The sequence below is a fragment of the Siphateles boraxobius genome, unplaced genomic scaffold (genome assembly GCF_051911475.1).
Source record: "Siphateles boraxobius isolate OS27281-9 unplaced genomic scaffold, OSU_SipBor_1 9, whole genome shotgun sequence".
NCBI lineage: Eukaryota > Metazoa > Chordata > Actinopteri > Cypriniformes > Leuciscidae > Siphateles > Siphateles boraxobius.
In genome coordinates, this window is record NW_027509219.1 from 21,039,953 (window position 1) to 21,065,674 (window position 25,722).

The 25,722-nt window shown below is 37.6% G+C and overlaps 4 protein-coding genes across 5 annotated transcripts; 1 reads left to right on the top strand and 3 right to left on the bottom strand.

Annotated features, from left to right (window-relative positions):
• Window positions 1-463: 463 nt before the first annotated feature.
• Window positions 464-6,509, bottom strand: amt (aminomethyltransferase). The gene is made up of 9 exons (XM_077222783.1): window positions 6,264-6,509; window positions 4,975-5,142; window positions 4,693-4,773; window positions 3,156-3,287; window positions 2,767-2,845; window positions 2,458-2,603; window positions 1,751-1,931; window positions 1,525-1,680; window positions 464-772 (listed from the first exon to the last, which is right to left on the bottom strand). The coding sequence occupies exons 1-9, from the start codon at window positions 6,372-6,374 to the stop codon at window positions 594-596; spliced, it is 1,233 nt and encodes a 410-aa protein (XP_077078898.1). The 5' UTR covers window positions 6,375-6,509; the 3' UTR covers window positions 464-593.
• Window positions 6,510-6,852: 343 nt separating this feature from the next.
• On the top strand, window positions 6,853-11,590 carry LOC143732974 (uncharacterized). 2 transcript variants are annotated; one of them, XM_077224463.1, is made up of 4 exons: window positions 6,853-7,163; window positions 8,964-9,104; window positions 9,190-9,270; window positions 10,917-11,590. In XM_077224463.1, exons 1-4 carry the CDS (start codon window positions 7,040-7,042, stop codon window positions 11,066-11,068), a joined length of 498 nt encoding a protein of 165 aa, XP_077080578.1. In that variant the 5' UTR covers window positions 6,853-7,039; the 3' UTR covers window positions 11,069-11,590. The 2 variants fall into 2 exon arrangements, with proteins under 2 accessions (XP_077080578.1, XP_077080577.1); XM_077224462.1 differs by having other exon boundaries at window positions 6,863-7,163; window positions 9,190-9,393.
• On the bottom strand, window positions 10,915-19,723 carry hyal3 (hyaluronidase 3). The gene is made up of 4 exons (XM_077224460.1): window positions 18,843-19,723; window positions 14,376-15,310; window positions 13,195-13,284; window positions 10,915-12,999 (listed from the first exon to the last, which is right to left on the bottom strand). The coding sequence occupies exons 1-4, from the start codon at window positions 18,883-18,885 to the stop codon at window positions 12,739-12,741; spliced, it is 1,329 nt and encodes a 442-aa protein (XP_077080575.1). The 5' UTR covers window positions 18,886-19,723; the 3' UTR covers window positions 10,915-12,738.
• On the bottom strand, window positions 16,155-19,829 carry naa80 (N-alpha-acetyltransferase 80, NatH catalytic subunit). Its single transcript, XM_077224461.1, has 2 exons — window positions 19,731-19,829; window positions 16,155-17,189 (listed from the first exon to the last, which is right to left on the bottom strand). Coding segments are annotated over exons 1-2 (753 nt in total). The 5' UTR covers window positions 19,733-19,829; the 3' UTR covers window positions 16,155-16,438.
• Window positions 19,830-25,722: the final 5,893 nt, after the last annotated feature.

Consider the following 25,722-nt stretch of genomic DNA (forward strand, 5'->3'; position numbering starts at 1 on the left):
ACAGTGATGTGGTCTGAAGTTAAAAGATTATGACATTAATTATTACTACAGCATAATAAACTATACCTGAGAAATTAGGCACTTTCCTAAAATTACAGCATCTCATTCAGACTAATATTGTTAATAATCTTATTGTCTATCATTGAACTATGACACTAAAGAAGTACACTGGCATAAAACGAACAAGATGTGTAGAAAACTTTTTAAATGAATCTGACAGTTTTCTTTTTCAACAATTTCACCTTCCCACACTCTCCGATTTTAGGTGCTCTATGTTAGACACACACACACTAACAGCAAGTGGTCCTATCCCACATTCATAAAGTCCATTTGATTTGAATTTCTAGTTAAGTGGCCATACCGTTGTGCAACTATTACCAAATGTTCTGGAATGCAATTTACTTAAAATAACACAAAAGTAAATTGTGTGTTTAAAGTTTGCATTATGGAATGCTCAATGTTGACGTGTGTCTCAGGCTTCACATAATCTCTAAAGTTGGTTTCCATTCCAGGGGTAATCCAGTGCTAAACACTTGCAGACAGATCTACGACAGACCCTCTCTTAAACGCAGGCGTGTTTATGATCAGTAGGTCTACGGGCCCATGTAGTACTTGGTGGGCACGAATGGCATCTTGGTGACCACTGCTGGCACTGCTTTTTTCCTCACTTCCACCTGGATTGATGTGCCCACTTTACTGAAGCCAGCTTCCACATAGCCCATGGCAACGTTTTGCTTGAGGCAGGGGGAGGGACATCCACTTGTGACCTCACCTAAAATAAAGTGGGCGGGAAATAACATCATATGGATTTGGAAGGACTTGATTAAATAATGATTTTGAACTATTCTTTTAAAGTGTCCCGTTATGCTATTTTAAAGGTTCCTAATTTTGTTTTGGAGGTCTGCAAGAGGTTTACATAAAACACTTTCATTTTCTCATAATATACATTGCAGCATCACCTCTTTTCTCACAGTGTCTGAAACGGTTCGATAAAGGATTCGGTCTCTTTAAACTTCTATCCATGAGCCTACTCTGCTTTGATTGGTATGATGGCCTAGACTGTTATGATTGCTTTACAGTTTACAGTGCATGTCGGAAAGAAAAAAAACATATCAGAATTCAGCGCTTCCTCAGTGCTTACATGGTGATACAAACTCACTAATAATGGTGTCATCTTTACTATATTAATTCAAGCCAGAGTCCTTATCCTTTGGAAGTGCATACAAAGTGAATTTGCTCTCACAGCACAGAAAAGAGCATCTTCTCAACATTTTGACAATATGAACCAAACTCTTCCAGGCCTCAGCTACAACTACAGTGCATGATGGCGGGTCAAAGTAGACGTTGTTTGCGGGCAGCTAATGAAGACCTGGCACTATGCAAATTTGTTACAAACCTTCATAGGTTTATGCAGAAAGTATGACTAAATTCTAAACTCGTTCAGAATCAGTTCTTTCTTTTTGGGAGACAATAGGCCTAACTATTGTGTAATAGTGGCACTTTAAACACAAATGCATTTGTTACCTATAACCCTCCCATCAGTTGACAGGATGGGTGTGTGTTGTCTGACAGGTGGTCCAGTGGAGATCAGACCAACTCTCTTTCTCTGAGTCTTTGCCTTTATTTGTGGAACAATAATGTCAGCACCAGGGAAATCTAGTGCCTGTCGACGGCGCTTACCTTAACACAAACCAATAGATTAACACCCAATACACTTTCATGAGAACTGAAAATAAAAGTCTTGACGCACCTATTGTCCAGACAAGACTTGCTTCCACAGGTGTGGTGGTCTCATCAATGTCATTGCCATAGAGACAAAGTCCCGCCTCCAGCCTGAGACTATCTCTGGCACCGAGACCAGCGAGTTTCATCTCACTATTGGCTAACAGCTTTTCAGTCAGCGAGACAACGTCTCCAAGTGGTACCGATATCTGAATAAATCATGTGTACAGACAAGAAATTAAACTTTACATTGCAACAAAAATTAAAAACAAACCAAGCCGCGCCGAAAAGTGTTTAAAACTAGCTACTTATTTATGTTAGATAATTTTTTATCAGATCTAATAGTTCCAAAATTGGAAAAACAAAATATGAGATTTGTGCCTCTAATTACTTATAATAGTCATGTTTTTGAAAAAAGTCTCTTATGCTCACCAAGATTGCATTTCTTTGATCAAAAATACATTTATAAAAAACAGTAATATTGTAAAATGTTATTACAATTTAAAATAACTGTTTCTATGATCCTTCAGAAAACACAATCCTCCAGAAAAGAGTAGAAAATTCTGATTTGGTAATCAAGTGACTTTTCTTATTATTATCAATGTGGAAAACAGTTGTGCTACTTAATATTTTTGTGGAAACAGTGATATATAAATCTTACTGACAACCAACTTCTGAATGGTAGTAAATAATATCAGGATAGTTGTCATACAATCAGATGGAGATCACACACACCTCAACTCCATCCTCCCCTGTATATCCGCAGCGTGTGACCCTGCAGCCCTGGATGCCAAACACCGGGGTCAAAACACTGCTCATAAAGGTCAGCTTCCTGAGGTCATCACCCACACCTTTCTGCAGAACCTGGGCCATTGATGGGCCTGCGTACACATGAATAAACATACAATCAATCGAATGCCTGAAAATGTACATAATACATTTAAAACACACACACACACACACACACACCAATGTATTCTAAAGGAATAAAGCAGAAATGTGGGCAGTATTACCATGCAATTATATCACAGACCCACAACTTACCCTGCAGAGCAATGAGACTTTCTTCCATGAACTCCAAATCTACATCATGACCTGCTGATTTAAACTCCTGCAGTCTGGCCTACAAACAAACATAAACTTTTGAGCAAAAAACACATGCACGCAAATAAACATAACTAATCATAAATAAACATTAAACTACATTAAAGAATCAGATTCATACACAATACTATTTAATAAAACTGGAAACAAAAAATGTTAAGGAATTTGGATGCCCACTTGTGGTGTTTAAGGTTAATATAATCTTTGCAATATCATTTTTGCAATATCTTCATTACATTTTCAGTCATTATTAAAAATATTTAAATGCCATGATCAACCAATCACAATCAAATGATGAGCATTTTTTATTTTCATGAACTTTTACTGGCCTGCATATGAGCAGAGTCTTTGTCTGCACAGCCAGCATTGGAGACTACATACAGGTACTCCTGATCTGTCTTGGTCACAATCAGATCATCCATGATTCCTCCTTTAGTGTTTGTGAAGAGGGAGAGAGTGCCCTAGGGAAAGAACATTTTTTTATTTGGATGACTAAGCAAATTGTTTTTAGTATTTAAAGCTGCCGTCTTTTCTTTCCTATTACGATGCATATCTAAATGAAACGGATTCTCAAACAAGAAAAAATGTAGGGCAGAACTAGGACAGACTTTGTCCGTTGGGAATTAATTGCATGGTTGTGGTTTGCTATTGATGCAATCTCATGTGAGTTACAGGTTGTCCCACCCCTGTACCAAAACAAGTCATCAAGAGAAGAGAAGGGTTTCTGCAAGTTTTATGGAGGTAAATTGAAGACTTTATAAGGACCTTTTTAAGACCAAGTAAAGAAAATTTAAGGAATATATTGAAGGGAATGCAATACGTCAATATGTTGATGTCAAGAGAGAACTTCCAACAGATATCCATTACTTTTCCATTTATTTTACAAAAAAAGTAGCTTGAATACCTCTGCTCTCAACTACTAGAATGCGGATATAACTTTTACTCTATCTTCTGATCACACTGCAAAAAAAAAGTGATGTTCTTCCACAGTGTTTTTGTCTTGTTTTCCAGTGCAATTGTCAAAAGTTTCTTAAATTAAGATGCAATTACTGGAGATACAAAAAGTCTTGTTTTCTGTGAAACTGATCAAAATGAAGTGAGCTTATGCTTAAAGCAAAAACAAATATCTGACAATGAAAAAAATTTACTTAATTCAAAGGAAAGTTTTAATAATTTTTTGGCAGATATGTGTTCTTTTTTTAAGCATAATGCACTTAATTTTGTTCTTCATTTCACATTTGCATCTTAAGTATATAAGATTGTGGCGAGCAGGACGAGGCCGGTGGCGTGATTGTTAATGAATGAATGCACCGGTCTCGCATCTCTCACGGAGGAGCGGAAGCATAAAGGAGGAGCGAGACTGTGAAGATGCGAAACCGGTGCGTCTCACAGGTGTCATTCATTATCACTCACGCCACCTGCCTCGCGCCGTTCTCTCACGTCCCTCGGCCTCGTCCTGCCCGCCACAAAGACGTTTTAGATATTTGTATTGGAAAACAGGACAAAAATACTGATGAAGATTTTCTTTCTTTTTTTTGCAATGCATGCAACATTTAATGCCATAACTTTTTCAATTTAAGACTTTCTGTTCTGATTTTAAATCTTTTTAAGGCCTTAATTTGTGTAAGGGCAAATTGAGACTTTTTAAGACCTTTTCGAGACCCACAGAAACCCCGGAAGTTGCTAGAAGGAGGGTAAGTTATTTTGATTAAAGATTTCAAGTTAATTTGAAAAAAATAATGATGTGCACGATAATTCATTTATAATATATACTGCAATAACATTTCATAAAAAAAAAAGAATTATCCATTTTGATTTCGTGGTGATTAAATTTGCAGTTATTACCACTCTGTGTGTGCATCATACCTGGTTGTCTTTTAGTTCAGCAATGTCTCCAACAATCAAAGACTCTATAAACTTCACTCTGTCTCTACCATAGACTTTAGTCTGAGGAGAAAGCAACAAATCGGACACATTCAGACGCACTTCACACTTCTACCTCATAATACGGAATATACAATATTGTCAGGAATGGCACTTTAAACTGATGGAATTTTCATGTCACACAATTTTTACTCTATTAAAACCAGCATTGGATTGGTCTACATACACATACAAAGGCAGTACTTTGAATGTCTACACACTGACCTGCAGCATGTGACTGACATCGAAGATGGAGCAGTGCTGGCGTGTGTGCATGTGTGAGTTAATGTGACTGTCTTTGTATTGCACAGGCATACTCCATCCTGCAAACTCCACCATCTTACCACCCTGAGCCCTGTGGAAATCATATAGTGGGGTCTTCTTGAGTGCTACCTAGATACAGAGAAAAATTAATGCAAATAAATAATGTGGGATAAAGACAGTTAATATGTATAATATTTATGGTTTTAAAAACGTTGATTTCCATGGAATCTTAGATGTTGTCCAGCATGGGTTTAATAAATAAATTCCGCAATGAATAAGATTGTGTGCGTGATACTAAATCAGCTTATGGTGTGGTACTGTGACCTTTGACCTCAAGGACTGACTCCTGCCTATTTGTCCAGCCACTCATAACACATTAGGCCACATTAGCTTACAGTTTACGAAACCAGTCCAAAGTCAACTAAGAAGTCTGAATGAGTGACTAGGAAACTATCTGATCTACAGAGAGAGAGTGTGAGAGTGTGTGTGTGTTTGAGACTTTATCTTTATTACTTTAGGTGTCACACAGAAGTTCAAGAAGTTCAAGAGAATTGAGTGTCCCGTCACCCTATTACCAGTTTAATTATTTTAATATTATTTATTGCAATTAGTACACATGTAGTTTTCATAAGATCACATTATTTGAGATACTAAAGGGAATATGAGGTTTAATTAATTTGTCACACCATGGGATCATTGGAAATTAACTAGCAAAGACAGAAAGAATAGCAGAGCATGACCTAATACAATTTCGTATTCATACAAGTTTTAACATTAAACAGTTCATGTGTCATACAAAAAACTCCAACTGCGCTACTCATAGTCTGCGTTTGATGACTTTAGGGTGTTCCGTACGAAATAAAATATTGGCAACTGAAGTGAACTTCTACAAAGAGAGCAGAGAGAGTGAGTGGGAGCAGTGAACACTCCGTAGGGACCCTATTTGAATAGCTGAGCATCAGTGTGTTTCAGTGATTCACAGACTGAAAGCCGCGAGGACCCTGAACGGATGAACGCTCTCGTGCTCTTAATTAGCACAGCAGCTCGAGCGGACACTAACAGCAGATGCGGGTCCCTCGTGCATGAACGACAAGGAATGCATTCAAAATCATTCCAAATAAGAATTACACTGAAATGCGCCATGCAAACTACCCCATTATACATATTTAGTCTTTTTTTCACGGTTTTGCAAAGACTTGGTTTATTTTAAGTAGTTAGCATGATTTTGATGATCCCAATACTGTGCATACCTCTGTGGAAGCTTGTCTGTCCTGCCGCCCCTTTCCCCCCAACCCGACAGTCCGCGTGGTTTCCCTTGAAAGTCGGTTACAGAGTCCGTTTGCTAAAGCCCGAGCAAGCATGTTGTGTTTGGTTTAGTTTCACACCAATTCTTCAAAAGCCCAGCGCAACAGGACCTCACTGTCAGCCCGTTTGAACTCGAATCTTACTCTCGTAATTCTGCTTTCACTGCAAAACAAGGAGCGTGCCGTATAATTTCAGAGAATCCTGGGAAATGTAGGCTGGTTAGAATTCCTGAAGCGCACGTGCGGTTGAGAAATTCCCACAGCCCAAAAGAATATGGCGTATAACATAAGAAATATAATGTTAGTGGCCCTTATAAACAAACAAATATGGCAACAACACAATTATTTTATCTGTGACGAGCGATGTGAATCATAACTCGTGCTGCTTGCTATAGCAAACTAATTCGCTAGTTTGTGAAACACAATCTATGTTGTAGTTTGTATTCTACCCAAATACTAATTGAAGAATCTAGTGGATATAAGAATTCTATTAAGGTGCATATTAAACTCTCTCTAACGCTAGCTGATGTCAAAGTTTTAAGGCCTGTACCACAAAATGCACACAGTCTGCATGTTACTGAATGATTATTTGGCCCCAAATCTATAAATAACCTCTCTTCTCGTCCATGAGACTGTAGCTATTTTGGGTCTGGGGATTTTGAGATGTGTTTAGGGGTAGAGGTGCCAGGCGGACGAGACGGGCACAGAACGTTTCAGACCGTATGAGAAGAAGACCGTCCAAATCACAGCGGCTTTCTCTACCTATTCTCGAATCTTTCGTGTTTGTCAACAACGCAACCACGAACAGGCGTCTACCAGCGTTTGATGAAGCCAGTCTGAGGGTAAGTTTCACGCACAGGCATCAGTTTACCATGTTAAAATGAATATTAAGAAATGTGTTACGCATCTGGGCCATAGAGACATCAAAAAGTTTACATGAATTCACCCGATCTCAGTTTTATCTATTCAGCCAATATTCATCTGAATGAGTCCTGATTAGAGTAATATGATTAGACGTTTGGTGAATGCAGTGCACTTGTGTTTACTGTCTTTATCTGAGGTGTAGGCTAGATTTTGAGTGGCATTGTGAACAGTATCAAACAAACAAATGTCCCAGTTTGTTCATATATAGGAGCATATCACTGCTGTTTCCAGGCTTTGAAAACTTACAAAACAAGTTACACTGGATTTTAGTCATGCATCAAAATTGGCTAAATGTATGAGATATAGCTGTTAAAAAGAACAGCACTATTGCATCACATCGGTACATCCAGCATATTTAACATCAATAAAGTTTCAGTAAACTATATGGCATTAGTTAATTTAGTGTTTATTTATAATGGGGTTGGAATATGTAGTCATTAACACATCTAAATGTCTTCTGCTCTTTATTTGTTAGGAAGAATAGTTCACCCAAACATTACAATACTGGCATAATTTATTCACTCTCATGTTGTTACAAGGCTGTATGTGTTCCGTTCTTCTGTTGAAGACAAAAGAAGAAATTTTGAAGAATGTTGGTAACCAGGCAGTTGACGGTATAGCCATAGACTTCCATAGTAGGAAAAAATACCATGTAAGTCAATGCCTACCATCAAATGTCTGGTTACCAATATTCTTCCAAAAAAAATCTTCTTTTGTGTTCATCAGAAGAAAGAAACTCATACAGTTTTCGAACAACTTGAGGTTGAGTAAATTATGACAACATTTTCATTTTTGGGTGAACTATCCCTTTAATGAAAACACAAAAGGAAAAAATCTGAAAACTTTTCTTTGCTCTGTCCCATGAAATTCTATTTACTGTTATCAGCTTACTGGAAGCACTTCAATTTCTCGCAGGAAGTTCACATAGGCCTATGACAAAGCCATGTAGACCATATGGTGCTTCTGTGTCTGTAGTCAGTCCCCATTAAATGTAATTGCTGGCAATATTTCATGGAGGAAAGAAAGTCATGAAGGTTTGGAATGGCATGAGGGAGGGTAAATGATGACAGAATATATATGTGTAATATATATATATATATATATATATATATATATATATATATATATATATATTAGGGCTGCACGATATTGAAGAAAAATGCGATATGCGATAACTCATTAAATAATGCGATATTCGATATGTGATACGATAATGCTTAAAGTGTGTAAAATAAACTTAAATTATCTTTAAAATATATTTAAAATTATATAACCTACATACGTGTTTCACATTCTTTTTGAGACAAGAAAACATCCCTACAGGTTCTGAAAGTGAACATCAGTGTTTTAATGTTGCATAAGAAGTGTTATTTTAACATTAGTGTAAACCACAGGGTTTAGTGTTTCAGGATATCCTACATTAGGTTTAGTTAATAACAGAAACTGAATAATCAAATGTAAAAATAAAACACTGCTTAGTTTTCACTGTATGAAGTAAATATATCATGATTCTTATTAAAGCTACATAAGTTATTTAGCCAAGAGCAGTGAGTGATTTTTCTCATGACCCCAGTTATTGCAAGCCGTTGCGATATGCATATCGCAATATATACATTTGCGATATTTCGATAATTTCGATATATTGTTCATATATATATATATATATATATTTATGTTTTTGAATATTTAAATCAGGTTTTCATTCTGTCTGTTTCTCAGTAGTGGGAGTGATCATGAAGTCGACTCCTTCTCCTCCTCCAGCATTTGTTCGTGTCAGCGAGCGAGACCTCACAGAGATTGAGCTTCATTCGGTCGATTCCATCAATGACCTGCACCGCACACACTCTGAACAGCACAGCAAAGGTATTTCATCGCGTAAGAGATTGTATATATGACTTTAAAATCTTTGTTGGTTTCTATACAACTCAAACCTACCTCTCACTGTCAGGTGTTCAGCCACCCCGTCCACCACCTCCTTCCTCCAACGGGAACCTCCAGATGCAAGATCGGGCAGTTGTCTATCAAACAGGTCAACCAGCCTGTATGAGCCGACTGAATGACATTTGCACTTCCACTAGACGACACTATTTCTTAGCATGTGCAGCCATCATTGCGTTCCTCCTCATTCTCATTCTTATCTTCAGTTTTTTAGGTGAGAATATCTGTTTGTTTAAGCTAATTAATGTGTTTTAAAGCTAAAATGAAAAAAATAGTTTTGGCTTCAATATAAGTTAAGCTCCATCGACAGCTTTTGTGGAATAATGTTGACTTATACAGAGCCCCTAAGGGGACACAATGCTGAAAAATTATATTTCAATGCTTTTGCGTTCTCTCACAAAAGTATTGTGTTCTCCCGAGAAACTTTGCATTTTTACGGACCCCCTAAAGGGCTTATTTTTACCGTGGAAGACTAACCCTTGACCTTGACACACAACGTAATGACGAATGCGGAGCCGCAGAGGCAGCCCCGGCGTCAAGGGGGGGCTTGGGGGGGCTTAGCCCCCCCCACGATGATCTCAAGCCCCCCTTGCGGTGATCTGAATGATGATTATGTGACTGAGCGTTCGTGCAGGGTTTTTCTAAACACTTATGAATAAGATAACTATAAACGAGAACCGTCTGAACTGTTCTCGACTTTACCCCTTTTGTACACTGCACACGTCTTCAGTGCATTACGGCTCCGACAAGATTTTATTCTGTCCTCCCCGCGGTGCCAACTAACACCAGGAGCATTTCAGAAGCAACGCGACTGGATGCGCGAGACCATGTGATTTGCCTGTGCGATGTGATTTTTCTTGATTTTGGGGTTTTTACCTTACAGTCTATGGTTTCTACCAAGGATATATTGGTGTGCAATACAATTGGGAGTCCTTACAGGGTGTTTATTTTAAAATTTACAGTGTGTATTTACTTTTATTTTGTATTACGGTACGGCTTAGACGCGCTGCCGTTGAAAATAGACTTAGCACCTATCTTTAGTGAAGCGGTGCGGAGAGCCGTCGCCCCCCCCCCAAGAATTGTAAAAGCCCCCCCAAGTCGTTTGTCCTGGCGCCGGGACTGCGCAGAGGATAGAGCAAAACAAAACACCAGTCACAAATTAGAAGTCTAAAATGACCATTTATAAATTAAATGAAGACTAAGAAATGTCGGAGGAGTTTGAGTTTGTTGCCCAGCCCTGTTTGTTTGAACCGCGAGAGGCGTCAAAGCTTACGCTACTCCTACTCCTACATCCTACACCATACATGCGTCATGAGTTTCTCGTTTGGCGCAAGTCGACTTGCGTAGTATGCATGCGCTCGTATGCCAGAAGCTAGTTATTTTATTTTAAATGGGGGGCCTTTATTAACCCCCCAGAGCTGGGTGGATTACTTTTATGATGTATGGATGCACTTTGATGGACTTCAAAACAGAACCAACCATTCACGGACATTATAAAGCTTGGAAGAGCCAGGACATTTTTTAATATAACTCCAATTGTATTAGTCTGAAAGAAGAATGTCATATACACCTAGGATCAACTTACCCTTTAAATTCTCAATTACTTTCTGTGGTAATCCTCATTCCACAGATGCTGTTGACAGAGCTTTTTGAACACACTGAACCCGAAACATTTAGGGGGCCTGTTAAACTGTTATATCACCAAATAATATCTGTCTTCTCTTACTAACCCTCCAGTTCTGCAGAGCAGTGCTCTCCACACACTTCTGGAGATGGTGAAACAGAAACAGGAAACGGCTGAGGAAATCTCCCAACTCTTACAACTGCTGCAGCAGAGCAGAGACCATAAGAACATATCACTCGACAGCAGAAACACTACTGCACTGTGACAACACTGAGAGAAGAGCACTTATTATGAGTCTGCTAATGATCCAGAATGTTACATCAATGTGTGTGACTTTCTGTCTTAAAGGCTTCTAATTTCTCTGGTGGAATCCATTAGTCAATTATCTTGCTCAAAAACATTCACTTACCCTGTTTGTGGAGTGTATACAGCCAATGTAGTGATTTAAGTGTTGTTGTTTTTTTACCAGTATTGTTTTGTACACGTGTTGGCAACTTGCTACATTAGTTTGACTACAGCAAATGATAATACAAAACCACACTAGGAAATCTGGAAAGAATATGTAAAATATATTTTAAGTAGTTGATATCACTGTAAACAAACACATTCAATTGTAACATAAATCATGCTTGATCAATGATGTTTTGAATGAGCAAGTACATTCACATGTGGTGAGCTTTTGTGAGTGCTTTTGAAAGCAAAATGACTGTAAATAATTATATAGACCATGATGTTATATTTATGAGAAAAAAATAATTTTAAAAGAATTAAAGAGTAAAAAGAAATCTACATGACATGGATTGTACATTTTGTTGAGTTTTTGAAGCACTTTAAAGTTTACATGAAATCAAAATTTACCCAATTTACTTTTAATTATGTCCCTGGTCTTTTTGTTTATGATTTATCTGTGCTTTTAAAATTACTTAATTTTTCTGCTTATGTCACTCAGGCCATAGGGTTAGAGTACAACAGCAGGTTCCAGAAGTAAAATCCCCATTTGTTTTCCCCATTAGGGAATGATAACTTATAAACCTTTAAAGACAGGCCTTCTGTGAGCTATGAGTTTGTTAAATTGATGCAGTGTAAAAAAAAAAAAGGTTCCGCTGCCTTAAATCTTTAAGTACAATCAACTTAAATGTATAAGTCATTTAAACTTAAATTACATTAAACTGGCTTAAATATGATTTGAATTTGTATAACTTGTAAATAAGTTAAAGTAATGTAAAAACATGTTGTCATGACTTACTGATCACATTTTCTTACAGTGTGGTATGTTTTTGTTGAAGCCGCCATTCTACATTATTTCTAATAATTTTAATAACATGTTTATTTTTAACAGCATGAGTTCTGGTGAAAAACTACATTGCTCATGATTCTGCGATTAAATCTCCACTAATCAGAGAATCGAAACAAGCAAATTAGGGCAAAAAAAAAAAACATTCTAGTGCCAACCCACTCACATAAAGTTTTGCAAATGATGTAACCAAGTCTCCATAGTCAAACTTCTTAAAGATTTTTTATTTTATTTCAATAATATCACTTGCAATGCTTTTAACAGTCTTGAAACTTTATTTTCAAATACTTGGTTTGCTTCAAATTATTAAGTGGTGCTTCATCTCGTAGCATGCTGGTTTGGTTAATAGTTTATAACTTTTGGACACTTTTTTTTAAAGTCCCTACAGTAAAAAAATGAATGGGGAAAATATACTTCCAGAACTGTTGCACTCAATTGAATAATGTTAATAAACAGCTAAATAGCTATTTAGGCACTGTTTGGCAAAGATTCAAATCTGACTCCATTCTGGTGTGTAACACCCACTTTTCACCATCCAACCAATTCCTGATGGTCCCACTCTACTTTTTTTTTCTTCATTGAATATCCTGTTTAACTCATAAATGTCACATTATATAAATGAAATGGGTTGCAAACAGTTCTTAGAAATTATTTTCGTCACATTGTTCTCCGCTCCATCCTTCATAACACGCACACTTGAACTTTGACCTCATGTCGCTGAGAGGAAGAGGTTCATGGGTACCATGTAGAGGGATCATGAAACCCGAGTGAGGGTCCAGACGAGCACAGCGTCCATGAGCGTTACACATTCTTTCGCTGCAGTTCCTCACACTGGCCTGCAGGGCGGTGACATACTCTCCTAATACTGAGCCTAGGTAATCACGCAAGAGGGCGCACTGCCGCTGGAGAAAGACAGAAACGTATTATATACCATAACAGCTCCGGCAAAGACTAATGATGAGGCATGTGCTAAGTCTAATATAGAATATTATAAATTTTCAGTTTGTATGCCTATATGACAGAACTTATTTCATTAGGTTATCACACAGTGTTAAATCCAGACCATAAACTTTCACACACAGGTTGACCATGCTGACCTTGGACTTGGTGAAACTCAGCTCGCCCCATAACACAACTCCAGCAGCACCTAAAGCAGCACTCTCACCTAGTGTGTGCTCCAAATCCGTCTGAAAAGATACACATATGATACAGTTTCAAACAATAATACAGTTTTTGAAGTTAGATCAGCCTAAATTAAGACACAAGCTTGAAACAAAAGTATGTGAATGCTTTAGAATAGGTCAGAGCAAGTGTTGTTTAAATGTGGTTTATGAAATAAAGCTGAAATGCAATAAAATATTAATAGAGTTAAATGAAAAACTTAAACCAAATGATAATTAGACATGTTTGCTTTGCAAATAACTGAAATATGTTGAGTTAAGTACTAAAATGATAAACTGAAATAAAGGAAACTAATAAAAAATGTTAATCGAATTAAGATTGAATAAAATGGAAATATTAGATGGAAAAACAGTACTAGTATTAATTAAAAAAACTGAAGTAAACTAAATTAAATAAAAATAAATTAAAACTATTTAGAAACATAAAATAATTAAATGACAACTACTAGAATCTAAACAAAAATTAAGTACACATTTAAATAAAATAAAAGCTAATTTTAAATATTAATAAAACTATCTTTAATAATTAATACTACAATAACAGTGGTCAGAACTAGGGATTCACAAATTTATAGTCTGTCTGTTTCTGAATTATGTTCATATTCTCATTGACCTATAAATGTCTTACATAAAAATGCTTTATATTTGGTATAAATAAATAAAAACACTAAACACTAAAAATAATCATTTTAAATGGATATTCATTTTGAAATTGGCTAAAAGTTAAGTTTAACAGTGTTAATAAAATATATTTTTTTAAAGATTACCTTTGATTGAATCTATCGCCCCCTTGAGTACAGAGGTTGGTTACAGTAACAAGAATGCATTGTTATGTGCTTACGATTCATTGGCCAAGGTTTCACATACTTGAGCTTGGATCTGGGCTAAAGGAGAACCATCCACTTGAAGATGAGGATGAAGTGAGTCACTATTACTGTACTAGGCAAAAGCTTGGAACTAAACCCCTCCTCTTTCTGTGTTTATTCTGGGTGGAGGTGAAGAGCCCACTAATGCATGATAAGACTGGAGCTCGGAGCTCTGACCTTCACAATGTGAAACACCATATGAAAATGGTAAGGGTGTACTTGTGTAGGTACCTGATTCAGGAACGTCAATGTGTGTGTGAACGCCACTCTGGCGTAGGGAAAAACTGGAAGTGCTTCAGTGCCAAGTGAATGCCGGGATGCCACTCGGAGGGCCTCAAGTACACGATGTCTCACCATTAGTTGAGCATGTGTGTGTCCTGCCAGCTTACGCCACAGATAAATGCTGGGATACAGGGCGGTGGAGTGTTGCCATAGAAACGCCAGTCTATCATTCAAAATCTCTGTGCCATTGTGACACTGCCCCGTGTAGCCGCTTTGTCCTTGGCCATGATTGTTATAGCAACCGGGAAACCCATAAAACCCCCATAATCCTTCTGGGCAGAGGTGAACACCAAGGCGCAGAGTCTTTTCCATAAACGCTCTTGCTGCTAATTCAAACTCAGCCTTCGCCTTGGATTTCACTTCCTCCTCTGACATATCTGGATGTTTCCACCTAACCAGCTTTTTGGAAAATTTCCGATATGCAATTCTGGTCCCGAAGTTCCACATCCATATGGGCTGCCACGCCTCCCAATCTAGCACAGCTAATCCGCTGAACATCTGTCTTAACACTTCAATGATCTGCGCCTCAGCCAATGAGAGATGAGCCTTGAGGAATCCTTGTTGAGGCAGGCCACCATTGACTTTTGACCCATGACGGTTGATGTAGGGGTAGAGGCCCAGACGGCGCTGATAAAATATGCTCATATTCTGACCCTGAAATCTCTGCTGTGAGTTATGTATAATGTTGTACTGGCGCAGCGGCAGGGAGACTCCGTACCGACGCTGACATCGAGCTGTAGGCATATTCCAGATCACTGAAAAGCCACGCTTCCCGATGGCAGACTCCGCCCCCTGAACCATATTCTGAGCAGGGTTGCTGGGAAACAAAATGGCTGACAGGGCTAAGGTGAGGATAGGATGAATAGAAGATCTCAAATGCATGCCTATGAAATACACACAATTAGTGTCATTCATTGTAAGTGACATACCCTGCAGCAGATAATCTAGAAATTAGTGTGGAACTATTCAAATGTGTACTTAGTTCAAGAAATAAACTCCGTCATTAAGAAAAAATACTCCATAATGCATTTATAATTGTTTGTACACCACTTGTATGAGCTCATGAGATATTACATGGAAGGTTTGTACTGTAAAGATCCACTAAAATTCTGGCTTCACTATTACAATCTGAGTGTGAAACATTACATTTTTAAATATATTTTTAAATATAAACACTGATCCCTCTTTGCTACAAACATACATATACAGTCTCAGGGTGCTATTTTTCTTTTTTCATTCTTTATTTTGCAATTCACAGGTTTAGTGCAATATATTTCTTATTACTGATATATTTAAAACTTACTACAAATGGTTTATTTTTGTATTATACTGTATCTTTAATATTTGTGTCATATGTAACATCATTTGTTTTGTTGTGTAATCCGGCACAAAGGCAAGCATTTCCTAATTTCGTTGTACATGTTTATAATGGCAATAAAGGTTATCTAAATCTAAAAAAATATTCAAATAGAACACATAGAAAAATAGTCATTTTATATTGCAATTATATTTCACAATATTACTGTTTTACTGTATTCTGGAGTGAGCAGCGAGCATGAAGACTTCATTCAAAAACATTTAAATATCCTCCTGACCCCAAACTTTTGAACAGTCGTGTGAATTTTAACATAAAATCCCAATGTTGATAAAAAGGAAATGCCCATAGAAACATTACGCATCAACAACCCAACCTCAAATGTGATCCTATTAAATGACAAGCACAAAATGTGAGGTTATAGAATGTTTATTTTTTTGAATAACCATTTGAAAGCAACAGAAAATCCCAGCAAATACATTTCCTTTAGAGGGTTGTGATAAGATTTACCATTCAATCATTTTTAAAATATAAAAACAAAATAAATAACAGTTAAAACAAAGTAAACTCTGATTAAGGCACATTAAGATTGTCACAGTATTTCCAGTCCATACAGAATCTAATCTTCCTTGAACCTGTAAACACTGTGTTTGTGTATCCCTGAATAATTACAGACTGAAGGAGTGCAGCCTGAGTTTCAGATGTCCTTGTGCATCCAGAAGATGGCCAACCCTCTGTTGTCTGTGTATGGCGTTTGCTCTAAAGTCTGACTTACTGGAGCCCAGGATGATGGAGGACAAGATGGAGGAGGTGGAGGAGCAGAAATAAGGGGAGGAGGACAGGAGAGTAGAGGAGGAGGTGGTGGTGGAGGAGGATGTGGTAAAATAGAAGGTGTAGATGGTGCAGGATTGTTAAACAACTTAACATCACTCTTCCTCTCTTCCTCCTCATTATCTGTGCTTCTACAGAACTTGTGCAACACCTCCATAGGCATGAAGGAGGCCAGCGTCCCGACACTTTGGACAGGTTTGGACAGCACAAACCCCAGATGGGCGTAGAAGTGTTGTTTATCATGGGTGGTTAGGCACAATCGGGTGCAGCCCCGTCCTTTGGCATACCGTTCAACAGCCTCCATCAGGATACGGCCGTACCCCTTCCCTCGCAGCATGCTGCACACCACCACAGACTCCACAAACAAACTACGGCTCCCCAGGACACGGGACAAGCGGGCGTGGCCTATTAGCTTCTCGTCTTGACTCCGCCTCTCTCCCTTCAGCAGCAGGAGACACACAGGATAGCTGTGGCTCGACTGGCGGAGCGAGTGAATTCGCGCCCCCATGCTGCGTTGCCATTGGGCATTGAGTAATTCAGAACACGCCTCCACTAAGTCCCAGCGCTCATGAAGAGGTTCGGTTCGAACTACTGCGCAGCTCACGTCGCCATCGCACCTGCACACACGCCAAGGACACGGGGTCAACACTGGGGTCAGAGTGTCGCTTTTCAACAGCTCAGGAGTTATTTCGCAGTTTAAAGCTTTCTTTATATAAAAAAAATGATTTTCCATTTCCTACTAACCCCCGTGTTGTTTCAAACCTATATTACTTTTTTCTTCTGTGGAAAGACTATATTTTGAATTCAAACATGTTGTTTTGGACCCAATTGACTTTCATTTAACAGAAAATGTCAGCATTCAGTTCAAAATATCTTCTTTTGTGTTCCACTGATGAAACTTCAATACAGGTTTGGAATCACGTGAGGGTGAGTAAATGACATAAATTTCCATTTAAAGGCATATTACACCAAAACATTAACTTATTTTTTCTACGTTAAGAGCCGTGCAGTGTGCAGAACAGAGGTGGAGTAGCATATCCACTTCATTTCTTTAAAATCACTTATTTTCTACAGTTATTTCTTTAATTTGTTGCAACATTAGTCAGTTGTTTTCAACGCTCAACCGTTTTCATCATCATTTCTCATAGCACATTTTCTCTGCTGAAGTTAAAATAGCAGAAGAAGCTGTGGTCTTGATGTGTGGCTGTTGGGTTTGTCTGAATGTGTGATTCCTGTTACACCAGACTTCATGCTAATGTTAACTAGTCTAGAAAAGAATACAACTTTAGACAGATATAATTTTATTTAGCCTTGACATTTGTGTTCAAGTTCAGTTTAGACACATTTTAAGAATGTCTCTGAGCTATGCGAATTTTCTGGTCAGAGTTCACCAAATTCAATAACGTCGGTACAAACTTCGCTTTTGCTTGCATTTCTATGTATGAATGGAAGTTAATGAATCACCCAAAATGATAGTGAGTAAATCATAGATTTTTCCTTTTAAAGGGAATATTCTGCCATCAATTATTCAGCTTGAAATTATTCCAAACGACGAATGAGCGACGACTCAGACATTTTTCAAAATATTTTTTTTCCACAGGAGAAAGAACAACATACAAATGAGTAAATTACAGAATTTTTATTTCTGGGTGAACTATCCCTTTATATCTAGTAACCATCTAATATGATGTTTTCAATGCACCTAAAGAGCAAGGTGGGCAGTGGTCATTATAATTCTGGTATATAGTCCTAATATAGCAGTTAATGACCCCAAATGAAGTGCAAAAAAATCCCCCAAAAAACGTATATTTTAGATAGATTAGTTCACAAAAGGAAGCACGGTTTGTTGACCAAGGGGACAAAGTTGCCGGCTGATAATCCCAAAAATATCGGCCAATATGATTTATTAGAACCACACGTATAAAAATAACATGAATTTATCATCTTCTCTTGCTTGCTTTCTAATCTAGTTTTCTAATAAGCCTGGCATTGCATATTACGAATATCGCTGGCTCTTTGACTAACTGCTTTTGTTCCTCTTTTGTAAGTGGCTTTGGATAAAAGCAACTGCTAAATGCATACACGTATATGTACAATGTAAATTAATGATAGTAATAGTTTCTTGAACCATCAATGGACTAACAAAAAGGATGCAAACTCAGATTCAGCATGTCAACATAAACCATAATCCATTTTCACTTCAAATAAAAAACACAAATCTACCAAAACGATAACACATAAAAGTTTGAGAATAAAATAACCAGCCTCACCTGCGGTGCACAGAACAGTTAATGTTTCAAAACTGTTTCTCATGCAACTGAGGGTTAAAATAAGGAAACAAGAGGCTTAAGCGATCCATTTCTCTGTAAGCTTCCTTTAACACTGGCCTGGAGTCAGTTTTGCTGGTATTAATTACTGTGGTTTTAGTGTGGAGAGACTGGTTCTAGATCAGTAATGAAAGGAAACAGCTTTCAACAGCTTTCTTAACTTTAACATGCCATGTGTGAAATGCTGATGGGAAGTGTGTGGGTTTTTGAAAGGGTTGTACTATAAATGTTCGCAGGCCAGGCCCTAATATGGTGAGAGTAAAGTTTAACCAAAACAATTGAACATGTTCATGCAATTACATATCCATTTTTGTCAGGTTTACTTTCAAATCAGTTGAGTTCTGGTTTTAAGCTGAACCATATGATCCATTTGTTTCATTCAGACTGATACTGATGCTCAGCTGGACAGAAACACATTTCCTCTCTCTCTCTCAAGTAGGGGTGTATTCAGGATAATTGGAGAAAAAAAAATTCGGTCATCTCATTGGCAAAAATAGGTGTCCCAAATTTACCTTTAATCTCCACCGTGGGAGGCAATGCGACTCTCTGACAAAAATTGAAGGGAGTTTGATTTAACATTTTTAAATGTGGCAGATCTTAAGTACCGTCGTATTACGTTCATAAAATTAATCGCTAAAAGCTCCTTCTTTAAAACAACATTAACAGCATGCCGCAACAGTCAAGAGAGCACAACACGAAAGACCCAAGTCAGAGAAGTGAACAGATAAACAAACACAGCAAGCGGTTACAATTCCCGTTCGACTCCTTGTGAGAGACACGTGCAATTTATTTTGGGTTTAGTTTATATGAGTTCTAATCTGTGATACATACATGCTGAAAACTTTGTCGCAGTCACATCAACTGTCTTCAATAGAGGCTGGCCGCAGACTACGGAGCGAGTGGAGCGCCACTCGAAAGCGGAAATACGTCACTTCCACTGCGCCGGAGGCGCAAATATACGTCACCCCCACTGCGCCCGAGCGCATATGACATTCTCTGATATATATATACGTTACCTGACCAGAGATCTGAACTAATCTTCACGCGAAATATATCGGAGCGGTCTAAGCTTTAACATTGTATTACTTTTTTAAATAAAATATTATAGTAACATTCATCCCTAATGAATTTAGGCAGGGCTTCCGGCTGCCAGTGGCAGCTACTTCCGGCTGCCATCTGCCAATTTTTTCGCTGAACCCCTACTGGCACCACCCTGAAGTTTAAAGGGTTAGTTCACCCAAAAATGAAAATTAAGTCATTAATTACTCACCCCCATGCTGTACCAACCCCGTAAGACCTTCGTTCATCTTCGGAACACAAATGAAGATATTTTTGATTAAATCTGAGAGGTGGATCACTGCTACATAGGCTGCCAGAGGGAATGAAACTTGACGGCCCAGAAAGTCATTAAAGAACATGTTTAAATATTCCATGTGCCTACAGTGGCTCAACTATAAGTTTATCAAGCGACGAGACTACTTTTTTTCCGAAAAAAACCCCATAAATAACGACTTTATTCGACTATTCCTTTTCTTCCTTGTGGGCCTGAGACGAGTTCAAGAGATTTCCACGACGCATGCGCGTGAACTGAACAAGAAGTATTAGAAGAAGAACGTCCTCTTCTCAGTTCTCGCGCATGCGTCGTGGAAATCTCTTGAACTCTCGTCTCAGGCCCACAAGGAAGAAAAGGAATAGTCGAATAAAGTCGTTATTTATGGGTTTTTTTTCGGAAAAAAAGTAGTCTCGTCGCTTATACAGCCTCTGTATCTGGATAACCGATCGGATTTCTGTTTCCTGCGTGAATTAGGTCTGTGGCACGACACCAGATTAAGAGTAAAGATGATTAAAATTAAACAATGTCCGAATTGCTTTCACTCAGTCACTTTACTTTCAATCTCCAGTAAGTAGATCAAATAATTTTTTGAACGAAGGAATACTTCCAGAGTTGATCATACAAAAATAACGAGGTTGATCATGTTAAAGTCACAATGATCATCTTGGTTTAAGCTTATAGTGTGCAATGACTATGTTGACAGAAATGGGAGATTGATAAAGATGCTGAAACAATAAAAAATTCAACATTTACAACCTAAAAAAAATCCGATTCCGATTATTCCTCTGGCAAAGCAGCGTGCAGCTCTTCACTGGGGTCCTTCATTTCAGAGTCACACTCAGGACCTTCGGGTCCAAATGGGCCGGAAAGGTGGGATTCATATTTATTAAAAGAAAATCATAAAAAAAAAATTTACTTGTTTTTTATAATATTTTTTCTTTTCTTTTTTGGTGTTTTGAGAATTTTATGATTTATAATTAATATTTATGCAATAAATATTACCCATTTCCCCCCAGTTTTCCCCCCATTGAATATAATAGAAAATTATTTAAAAAAATATATATATATATTTTTTTAAAGCTGTATTTCATTTTAGAGTCAAGCCTAGACCTCATGAAAGCAATTTTTGAAATGAGATGGATGCCATCTGGTGGACAAACTGAGCATTTTAAAAATGCAAAACACATAGGTAATCTGAATTTATTGGTTTGTTTATGTATAAAAGTGTGTTTGTGTGTGTGTGTGGATGTGGATGTGTCTGTTTTGCACTCTTGATGTTTTATAGATTCACCCCTTCACTGTTGTGTGCTTTTTTTCTGGATCGTGGCGGATTTGTAGATTGTACGCACAAAAAAACTCGGTATTTTCACATTTTTGCCAATTTGCCATTCATTTCCTATTCGGGTCCATTTGGACCCGAAGGTCCTGAGTGTGATAAATTTTTTTACAACCACTTAGATTATTCAAATCCTGTCCCCAATTTTTTTGGATGTTCATATACCAAGTACCAAAAAAGTCACCAAATTTCAGACCATTCCGATGAAGCTATGATTTAAAAAAAAAAAAAAAATTTGTAAATGCGTCGGGTCCATTTGGACCGAAGGACCCCAGAGGGTTAAGATCATAAATTACTGTTATTGTACAGTCGATCGCCTCGTTCAGAAAATGTTGCAAAATTAAAATGAAAAATGACACCCATAGTATATCATGTAGGCCTAAGTCTAAATAAACTGTTTTAAAGATTGACGTTTATTGTAAGGTTCAAATAAGTTTCATTTCTGGTCTAAACTGCGTCTGGCCATTATTGTCTGACAGTCACGTGGGGAGACTGGGTGGGGATTTAAATTACGCCCACCTGTGAACACAGACACGATGGCTGGATTGCGTTTACACTACACTGACATCCGATAACAATGCGTCCTCGACTAGGCCTACCTCCGAACCTGGACACGCTGATCGGATAACATTCCGATCAGATGTGCGTTTACACTTGTTTTTTCAATATGTATGTGGACAACATCCGGATACAGGTCGCATGTTAATGCCAAGTAGCCTTAACTCCTTGTTTGCGCTCAGTTGGACGAGGTGGTTATTAAATGAGCTTTAATGCTTTATAGCTCAGACCCGACCGATCACATAATGCTTGTTAATCCCGGCTACCTTATTTACAACATGATAGCCTCTTCCAAATAATGAAGAACCAAAATTACCTAAAAATTACGCAATAATATTGTAAAACACTTCAATGGTTTACAAAAGACTGTACGTTCAGTGACATACAATTACATCCAGAGCTGAAACTTAAAGGGATAGTTCACCCCGAAATGATAATTCTGTCATAATTTAGCCTACTCACCCTCATGTCGTTCCAAATCTGTATGCGTTTCTTTCTTCTGTTGAAGACAAAAAAGATATGTTGGTAACCAGCAGTTGAGGGCACCCACTGACTTCCATGGTAGCCTAGGTCTATTTTTCTTTTCCTAATAGAAGTCATAGCTCCGTCAACTGTCTAGTTGCCAACATTGTTTAAAATATCTCTTTGGTCTTCAACAAAAGAAAGAAACTCATACACGTTTGGAACAATTTGAGGGTAGCCTAATTAATGACAACATTTTTGTGTAAACTATCCCTTTAATGACTGTGTTGTCTTTTAAACACTTAAAAAAATTAAGATGTTATGTAACATTAACATTTGAACTGCTACCGTAAACGAATACACAAGGTTGTTTAAATTATAAATATGTAAGCTGTTAATAATTGGCCTATGCTGTCTATTTATCAACTGAATAATTTTAAAGAAATGGATTTTTAAATGCTGTTGTCGGGACTCGGGACCTTACTTGTCCTGTGGCCAATTTTCTGGCATTCCTTTGGACTGGCATTGAATCACTAGAGTCACGGTGACGACTGGAACATATTGAGTCATCAGCCATCCAAGTACCATATAGATTGAATTTATTATTTAACTTACCTCACAAAAAAAATTTGTTTTTATGTATGTCTCCTAGCATATATATATATATATATACATACATATATGTGTGTGTGTGTGTGTATGTGTGTGTGTGTGTGTGTGTGTGTGTGTGTGTGTGTGTGTGTGTGTGTGTGTGTGTGTGTGTGTGTGTGTGTGTGTGTGTGTGTGTGTGTGTGTGTGTGTGTGTCTTGTGAGTGAGAAGATTCTACACTTTATTGGCTTTTCATTAGTAACTACTGTAAGAATCATGGCAACAAACTAGTAATGACTCAAGTGTTACTACATAGTTCTATGGGAATTACTAATTATTTGGATCCGTATTCTAAAGTGAAGATCATGGTAACTAATTAGTAATGACTCAACTGTTACTATACTTCTAAAGAAATTTTCTAAAAGTATACTAAAGTTAACCAAAAATCTCAAACGCTTGAAATTACTTTTGTGTTTGGTTGCACAAATCATGACTATATCATATAGTTACACTTGAGTCATTACTAGTTAGTTCCCATGATCTTCACTTTAGAATACGGATCCAAATAATTAGTAATTCCCATAAAAGTATGAAGTATGACTTTCATCTGTGCACTATTACTTCCTAATTTGTTAATCAGAGTTTCTTTTTAGTTAATAGTAGTTACTAGATTGTTAATAAACTTTTTCAGTAGTTCTCTGAGAAGCATTAAAAAAATAGTAGTTATTGATTAGTTAATAGTGAACTACCACTTTCATATGTGCGCTATTACTTACTAGTTCGTTAATCAGAGTTTCTTGTTAGTTAATAATAGTTACTAGATTGTTAATATTGTGTTACTCATTGGTTCTTGTGTATTTATTCATTAACGAAGGAACCGTATTCTAAAGTGTTGTCGTCATTTTTTTCACATGGATTTTTAGTAACTTTATACCATTGAATAATGACTGAATACATAAGCTTAAGCAACAAAATATTGTTTTTTTTTGTTCAACCAAGTCCAACAGACCAGTGCAATTTTTGCTATTAAGTGTAGCAATAGCATATTTAGAAATATAGTACATTTCAGAAATTCAGGTAGCCTATTGGTCCACGCTACTGCTCTATGTTTTGCATTGAGGTGATACTTGAGGCCCGATGTGCTGCGGTTATATGCGAATTCCTTGTTGCATAACTTGCAGCAGGGGTTCAATCTTCAGCTGGCTGGCAGGAGCCGCCACTGGCATGTCACGTGACCTGTCAGTGGCTGGCTAGTTGTGTGACAGTCTGCCTTTGGCAAGTTTCAGAAACCATTGATTTTCACAGTTTTTGTGTTTTCCTTTCTAGATCATTTATTATTCATCTGTTGATATGATTATGTTCTTTAATATGATTGATGTTTTGGGGACTGTTATCCCAATATAACCAGTCAAATGGCCGTGATCAGACTGGCAGATTACAGACGCTTGCTGGAAGCTCGTCCAGTCAGTCGCGGCTGATACTGCGAGTATAACGCGTTGCCTGAAACTCTCGTTACAAGGAAATAAATTGTTTTCTTATTATGAATATAATGTCACGCATCTATTCTTGTGTATGCTTGCCGTTTTGGGGACTGTTATCCCAATGTAACCAGTCAAATGGCTGTGATCAGACTGGCAGCTTACAGACGCCTGCTGGACGCTGTATCCATCTATTCACAGAGTGTTCCCTAATGGTTAAACACTTTCATTAATTATATAATTATATTCAATAACTACAGGGTTGCCAACTCTCACGCATCTGGCGTGACACTCAAGCATTCAGCCTCAATCTCACGGTCTCACGCTCAACAAAGAAATCTCACACTAAATTAGACATTCTTCTGTGCTGTATTTTTTTTTTCACTCATGTGCACTAATTTCCGAATTACTATAAGCAAGTTCAGGCTACTGGTTGGACCACTGCATTTTCTCACGCAGAGAAAAATCGTGGACAAAGTGGACACTGACACCGACAGACTTGACAGAGAAGGTTACTTTTGATATGGAACAAATTCTCAGCTGTCAGATTCTGTCAATATTTCCAACGTTTTGGCGCTTTTAAATGTGACAGATCGCTGTAGCGCGTCAGTTCAAACAGCACGTGATACAGTAGCCTACAACTCTCCCCCCCATAATTAATATATATTAATAATGAATTGAACTAAATATTTAGATAAACTTGTTTGTAACATCACGTGTGTGCCGGGATCTGACTGTTTGAATCGCCTACCCACCCGACCCCACTAAACGGTGGGATCTTATGACGAAAGAAACATCCCAGTTATGCTCCCAAACTGAAAAACCAATGTAACCTACGGATCTCCGTTTTTGATCAAGAACAGGTAAAATAATATTTATTTGGAATAAAAATATGTTTAAAATTAACTTGGTTCTTGCAACTGTCACGGTGGGTAGTGGGAATAAATCCGTGGACTCAGGTGCAGAGTGAATAAGTATTTTAATAAAGACTAAACATAAAATAAACAAATCAACAAAAGAAAACCATGATCATACTAACTAAATCCAGAAACAAACAAGGCAGGGCA